Here is a 7,958-nt window from a genome sequence, read left to right on the forward strand (position 1 = left end):
GGTATAGTTGACATAATATTGTATTAGTTCTAGGCATACAAGATAATGATTTGATGTATATATATTGCAAAATGATTACCACAGTATACATTTTTAACAAATACCTCTTTAGGAAAAAAAAAATACCACCAACTAGCTAGTCCTTAAAACAATGCTTCCTATTTTCACTTCATAGCACATAAATGATATTTATAATTTGGAGTAACAAGAATGATTCAGGTCCCTTATGTAGACTTCTCTGAATACCAGAGGGATCTGCCTTAAAGTATTCAAGATTATTTTTTAGTTGTAGTTCTTTTAAACTGTTAAAAATTTTTTCACATCATTAACAACATAGGTTTGTTTTGGTTTTTAAAATCTCTGACCTCGGGCGCCTGGGTGGCTCAGTGGGTTAAGGCTTCTGCCTTCCTTTTAGGTGATGATCCCAGGGTCCTGGGATCCATTACCGCATAGGGCTCTCTGCTCAGCGGGGAGCCTGCTTCTTCCTCTCTCTCTGCCTGCCTCTCTGCCTACTTGGGATCTCTGTCAAATAAATAAATAAAATCTTTAAATAAAATAAAATGTCTGACCTAAAAAAAAATTCACATGTCTTCTTGAGATATATTATATCAACTTAGCAAATGTCTGGCAGGTTATAAAAGTTCTTGCCTGGTATTTATGTACAGCTCCTTTTTCATCTTGATTGATTTCCAGTGGCTTCAGATTTTCTCACAGAGAAGGAATATACATTTTTTTAAAAATAAGGATTTGAGTCAACGATATGTAGGGGGCTGATGAGTTTGTTAAAATGCCTTAATGTACAGTCTCCCTAGTGGTGATATTCTTTCTTGAAATAACCTGTGAATTTATCCTACAGATCTGGAAAACTGTAGGGTGGAAACTCGTATCTGTTTCATTAAGTATGTATGGAGCTTTGTATCTTTATGAGAGGCTGACCTGGACCACACGTGCCAAGGAGAGAGCCTTTAAACAGCAGTTTGTGAACTATGCAACGGAAAAACTGCAGATGATTGTTAGCTTCACCAGTGCAAACTGTAGCCATCAAGTACAACAGTAAGTTGAAAGATGTGTCTTTTTTTTTTTAAAGCATTACTGATGTATGACATGTATAAAAAATGCATAAATAAGAATATAGCTCAAAAGAATTATCACAGTATAAACACATTTTGTAATCACCACCAAGGTGAAAAAAACAAGGGTATCAAACAGGCTCAAAAATGCATGATGGCACTCAGGGCTTGATCCTGGTACCCTGGGATCATGACTTGAGCCGAGGGCAGACATTTAACCGACTGAGTCACCCAGGCGCCCCAAGACAAGATGAATTTTGACAACATACTAAGTGAAAGAAGCCAATCGCAAAAGACCACATAAGGTATGGTCCCATTTATATTAAATGGCTAGAGTAGGCAAATGTATAGAGACAGAAAGCATATTATTATTTGCCAAGGGTTGGGAAAGGGGCAAAGGGTAATAACAGGTAATGTATATGAGATTTTTTGTGGGGCAGTAGTGATAAAAGGTTCTAAAATTTTATTTTGGTCATGGTCACACAACTCTGTGAATATACTAAAAATTGAATTGTATATTTTAAGTGAGCAGATTTTATAGTGTGTAAATTATATCTTAATAAAGGTGAGAAAAGGGGAGCCTGGGTGGCTCAGTTAGTTAAGCGTCTGCTGTTGGCTGGGATCATGATCCCAGGGTCCTGGGATCAGGCCCTTTGTTGGGCTCCCTGCTCAGGGGAGAGCCTGCTTCTCCCTCTGCCTCTGCCCGTCCCCCTGCTTGTGTACTCTCTCTCTCTGTCAAACGTATAAAATCTTCAAAAAAAAAAAAAAAAAGTAAAAAAAATAATCTGGGAACCAAATGCTACCAAAAAAAAAAAAAAGCATGATGGCAAGTGTAATGTATTTTTACTGTCACAGCCGAGATTTACAAGTCTAAGATTTTTTGTTGTTGTTGAGAGAGAATAAGCAGGAGCAGGGGTAGGGGCAGAGGAAGAGGGAAAAGCAGACTCCCCACTGAGCAGGGAGCCTGACGTGGGACTCAATCCCAGGACCCTGGGATCATGACCTGAGCTGAAGGCAGATGCTTAACCAACTGAGCGCACTCAGGTGCCCCACTGTATTTACAAGTTTAAAGGCATAATTCTTTTAGAACTGAAGAGAATTTTATTTTTTATTTTAAGATTTTTATGTATTTATTTGACAGAGATCACAAGTAGGCAGAGAGGCAGGCAGAGAGAGGAGGGAAAGCAGGCTCCCCACTGAGCAGAGAGCCCGATTCGGAGCTCGATCCCAGGACCCTGGGATCCTGACCTGAACCGAAGGCAGAGGCTTTAACCCACTGAGCCACTCAGGCGCCCCTGAATTTTATTATACTGGGTCCACTAGTTTCTTTTATAGATCTTAAAATTTGTTTCATTGATCTAATACATAGAACTGCAATTAAGTCAATGCATAATAGTCTGTATTTGGATGCTGCTGAGAGCTGAATTAAACTGTTTTCTGAGCTGAAGAGAATTGTGATTTAATGGGAGAAATAACATAGATAATTACAATAAAAGTTGAAAAGTGATAAGTAATGTAACTGGTAAGTAAGCTTCATAATATGAGGCTCTAGAATCTTAAATCATGAAGAGTAGTAGGTCAAAAAAGATTTCCCAGGGCGCCTGGTGGCCCAGTGGGTTAGAGCTTCTGCCTTCGGCTCAGGTCATGATCTCAGGGTCCTGGGATTGAGCCCCACGTCGGTCTCTCTACTCAGCAGGGAGCCTACTTCCCCCACCCCCCTGCCTGCCTCTCTGCCTACTTGTGATCTCTCTCTCTCTCTCAAATAAATACATAAAATCTTAAAAAAAAAAAAAAGATTTCCCACAAGGAAGATTAGCCTACCAAGTTTGAATGTGTGGAATAGGAAGATGTAGGCAGAGGGAAACACCCCAAACCAAAAGAAAGTAAGTGGGGGGAAGAAATGTGTTCAGAAACATGAGAAATTTGAGTGTGGCAGATGTGTATTTGAGGGGGGTACATTCGAATATAAACCTAATACTAGGATAGGAGTGTGGATATTTGGAAGTCGTGGAAGTTGATGTCATTGACATTTAGTTCTATAAAAATAACTGCAGTGGTGTGGTGTATTGAATGGTTTAGGCTGAGGAGACCAGAGTTAAAGGGAGATTAAACTTTCAGACACAAGCTCAAAGCCTGCACTTAACACAGAGCTGCAGAGAATAGAAACAATGAGGGCACAGACTGGAGGATATTTGCCAAATATTTACTGAGCTCTTGTCTTACACGAGAGTTTTCATTTTATTTATATTAAGGAAGATCTTTTCTCTAATGGAGGTACCTAGACCTCCGGAAGAAATCAGCTGAGGTTACATATGTAAAAACAAAGCTTTTCAAAAAAATGAAGCTTTTCATTCATTTAATCATCAATTGTTAATTGCCTAACATGTGCTAATAACTGTGCCAACATCTATGCTAACGGTGGTTGTAGGAAATAGAGATAACTTGATCTCTTTCTTAAAAGACTTTACATCCTAATGGAGGCAGCCTCGATATATTACTCAGTTAAAAAATACTCTCTAAATATTGAGTTAATGAAATATGAAAATAATGAAAGATTCTTATTTGTCCTAATATTGATATATGGTGAGATGGGTTGAAAATGGAAAGGAAAAAAAACCATGAGGAAGATGAATATGCATAGAATAGTTGCAGAGAAAAGTCAGTTAATCATATTCCAGAGGTATACACACCTACTAGGCATGCTCCCAGTTGCAAAAATAACGTTTGCCAAAGCTACCATATTAACTGGCACACAAATACAATCCTTTAGTTATGGAAACATGGTTCAATGTTGCTATGATTTAAAGTATTTTTTTGTCTAAGTCACAAGCTTATGAAATTTTCTTGCCTGTGCTCAGTAATTGTTATTTCTATAGGCAAGGGACGAGTAAGGCTTATTGTGCTTCTGAAGAAATACACCCATCTTCTGCCTTTTTATAGCTTGTTCATATTCACAACTGTACATTAGAGGTCGATACTGCCTGTTGAGCATTTGTCTTGAGACCAGATGAAATTAAGGCTACAAGTGCCATAGCCTCCTTCAGAACATTCTTAACAGTGTTCTTTGATATCTTATGTTTTAGGTATATTTTAAACTTAGTCTTTCTGTATAAGCTTTAAATTAAAGCTTCATTCATTTTAAAAGACATTCATGACTGCTGAAAAAAAGCTTTTTTTATTTTAAGGGAAATGGCAACCACTTTTGCTCGCCTGTGCCAACAAGTTGATATTACACAAAAACATCTGGAAGAAGAAATTGCTAGATTATCCAAAGAAATAGATCAGTTGGAGAAAATACAAAACAATTCAAAGTTCTTAAGGTATTTGAATCTTTTTTCTCAATAATGTGAACATTTGTTGGTCTCGTTACTTGAGTATAATTATGTAAAATAACTAGTGAATTTGTAGTAAAACTTTTTACATTTGTTTACTTTCCATATTCCATTTGTTTTTCATTTTCAGTGAAACCTAATTTCAACAAGAAAAAGAAAATCTAAATTAAAAAATTAATAGGATTTTTTTAGATCTTTATCTAAAACTATTAAGCCATACTAGTCCCCATTCAGAGCAGAAGTTTTGTAATTAAAAGTGCAAGGTTTGGTTTTGTTTTTTAAGATTTATTTATTTTAGAGAGTGGGCACATGCTTGCACACTTTTACCACCTGTACAAGTTGAGGGGCAGGGCAGAGGGAAAGAATCTTCAGGTAAACTCTGCTGAGCAGAGAGCCCAACATGGGGCTCAGTCTCAGGACCCATGAGCTCATGACCTGAGCAGAGACCAAGAGCCAGACACTCAACTGATAGAGCCACCCAGGTGCCCCAAAAGTGCGAGTTTTTAGTCCTCGGTATTCAGGACCCTTAACTTCCATTTTCCTTGGGGGACTGTTGGGTGTACTTAACTTTAAAGCAACGAAAGTAAACAAGACATCCTAATATGTGCAGTTCTGGTTTAATACTGACTTATCATGGATTTTGTGGCATCTAAGTAAAGTTTGCCTTTGGGGACTTGACCAGGAGTATGAGTGATGAGTAGTAGAAGAAACTACTTCTTGGTAGTTCCTAACTTTCACCTTTTACCCATTAGCTGGCTTACCTAACAAGTTATCATTAAGCAGCAATTAATAGCTGCTGCCGTTTACCAGTGCATGTGCTACATACGGTTACTCATCCAAGAGCAGCTCGCAGTGTCTCCAAATTATAGAGGCTGTCCTTGTGAGCTCAATTTTGGGAGGTACATCTAAAACACTTGCAGTTAAGTCTGTTCACGATGTCTTAATCTGATGTGCAGTGACATTGTCATCACTCCTCAATTTCATCATCTCTGAAAAAGACTGCCGTCACTTAGACCTTAACCTCCTTATACATATAAACACAGCCAAGTAAATTTGATTTATTCCATTCTGCCTGATTTAAGATTATCTCAAATACAGCCTTTCAAATTTAGTAAGATTACATTTAGTAGGTTTTGTGTGTGTGTGTTTGACTTAGGTAAGTTTTTAGTAGTGTTTCTCATCTTGTTTAGAGTAAAATGTAAATGATATTATTGGCACTTACTGTAGCTTTTTGATTTTGGCCAGACTGACTTATGTATGAATAATTATGATCTGCTCATCCTTTTTCTAACAGGAAAGTATAAAATAACAAATACCATAATATTTAGAATCTCCATTGTTGCTAGATTAGGATTAGTAATTCAGGTAAAACTTACCTCTGCTGAAGCCTGAAGAAGCACACAGTGGAGTCTATAGTACATGACCTTGACAATATGCACCCAGCAACAGTACAAGACCAAGAGAAAAGAGAAACTCATTCAAGTATGTGCACGCCCTGGCATAGAATGAGAATGGGAGACACAATCTGTGTTCCTCTGTCAGTGTTCCTATTTTCCTCTTTTTAGGGTACTTAGCTATATCAGGTATAATCCTATTATTAAAAAAAAAACCAAACTTTTGGTATACCATGGTCCTTTCACATCTGACAGCTACTTTATGTATACATAAAACCAGTTATTCTAGGGGCGCTTGGGTGGCTCAGTGGGTTAAAGCCTCTGCCTTCGGCTCAGGTCATGATCTCAGAGTCCTGGGATGGAGCTCCGAATCGGGCGGGCTCTCTGCTCAGCAGCTCAGCAGGGAGCCTGCTTCCTCCTCTCTCTGCCTGCCTCTCTGCCTGCTTGTAATCTTTGTCTGTCAAATAAATAAAATCTTAAAAAAAAAAAACAAAACAGTTATTCTACACTTTATGCTTAACTTAAAGGGAATTCAAAGACAGTTACGACTCTGTGACTTTGGATATAACACCCATGTAAGGTAATAGGATTCCTTTGTCTCTTATGCTTTTCATTCTTAAGTTTTTGGTTTTTATCTCAGTGTACCTTTTTCAAGTTCTGGACATTGGATTCTGTGTTTACAGCAAAGTAATAGCATATATACATACTCTTAAAAGGTTGGTAATAATTTAATCTGCATTCAGATAAATGTAGCAACACCTGACTAGTGGTTTTCTTCTTAAGATTGGATGGAATGCACTTTTTTCCTCACTGGCCTTTATGATAATTAGATTGGTTTTTTATTCATTTTTCTAAATTAGAAATAAAGCCGTTCAACTTGAAAATGAACTGGAGAATTTTACTAAGCAGTTTCTACATTCAAGCAATGAAGAAGAATCTTAACAGTAGAGATTGCTTTGGTGATCATCATAGGAGAAAATGGAACTTGGAAGATTGGGACAGTTGTTTATGAAATGACTTTAAATATGAATTATACTAACTGTACCTAAATAGCAAATCCTTGTGTAGATTCTGGTAATTATCTATCTCAGGGTGTTTGCATTTCTGAAGAGTGTTGTGATGTATTTTTAATTTTAATTTTGGGTAAAGAAAGGCTAAATTGTGTTAAAAATGATGAATTAGTTAAAAGCAACAGAACCAACTATGTGACCCCTGAGGGGTGGGGCCTTGTTCTTAATTAGGGCTCTCTTTGTTTTTGATTCTGAAAAACTCTGCTTCCTGGCATCCAGGAGTTAGAGAATGCTCCTTTCGCCTTTTCTCAAAACTAATTTTTGATGCCCGCCTTAATGGGAATAGCCATTTGTTTTTGTTGTTTTATAAATAGTAATGCTCTATCAAGGAGGAGTGTGGAAATGTTCTTGAGTGTATTGTTGATGCAAGTTACAATCACTTTTGCCATCCTGGCAGATATGTAAACCACTAATATACTGTTTTTACTCCCTCTTTTTTCCCATTAAAACGGATGTAAAATAGTATAAAGGTTTGTTACTATAAAGTCTCTTTAAAAAGTATCTGGGTCTGAATAAATAGTTGCCTGATCTGTTTCTAAAGAAACATTTTCTGCTTCAGCTATGATTATGGCAAGAAAACTTTTCTCAGTTTTAGGAATAAAGTTTGAAGTGATAAAAATAGCCAAAGATATGGGAGCTCTGAATTTTCGGTGGTTACGGTCATGTACAAATGCTATTCTTCAGAAGGTTTTCGCCAGGAGTACTGCTGGACTGTCCCCCCAGGTGGCTTTTACTTTTCTTAATTGTATGAATTTGCCAGGGCACTGTTTATATTAATTTCTAACTTAATGAAATGTTCATGAGTTCGAGTACTGTGTCTCTTTCTGTGTAGAAACTAATAGAAACATATATGGAAACATACAAAATGGTATTCTGGGGCTTTGCTATGCAAAACGTAGTCTTGAGGATCACCAAAGCACCAGCATCTAGATGCTTGTTAAATGCATCATGACAGTGTATTTGGCCGGGGATGGTTTCTGCTTTTCCATAGAGGGATAACATGTTAGGCTCTTTTATCCTTAGTATTTCTTGTGCCTTTAAGGCTCCCGGATGCTACTCAGTCTTTTTGGTGCAGCATTATGTTCCAGGATA

The 7,958-nt window shown here is 37.4% G+C and overlaps 1 protein-coding gene across 2 annotated transcripts in view; it reads left to right on the forward strand.

Annotated features, from left to right (window-relative positions):
* Positions 1 to 7,368, forward strand: part of MFN1 (mitofusin 1) — a 31,683-nt gene extending 24,315 nt beyond the window's left edge. For both annotated transcript variants that reach the window (XM_032875394.1, XM_032875395.1), the window contains exons 16-18: positions 857 to 1,053; positions 4,256 to 4,390; positions 6,657 to 7,368. In XM_032875394.1, coding sequence (XP_032731285.1) covers positions 857 to 1,053; positions 4,256 to 4,390; positions 6,657 to 6,738 — 414 coding nt within the window. In that variant the 3' untranslated portion in view covers positions 6,739 to 7,368. The remainder of the gene's footprint in view (positions 1 to 856; positions 1,054 to 4,255; positions 4,391 to 6,656) is intronic.
* The last annotated feature ends 590 nt before the right edge of the window (positions 7,369 to 7,958 follow it).

Source organism: Lontra canadensis, unplaced genomic scaffold (genome assembly GCF_010015895.1).
Source record: "Lontra canadensis isolate GAN:19392208 unplaced genomic scaffold, GSC_riverotter_1.0 scaffold56, whole genome shotgun sequence".
NCBI lineage: Eukaryota > Metazoa > Chordata > Mammalia > Carnivora > Mustelidae > Lontra > Lontra canadensis.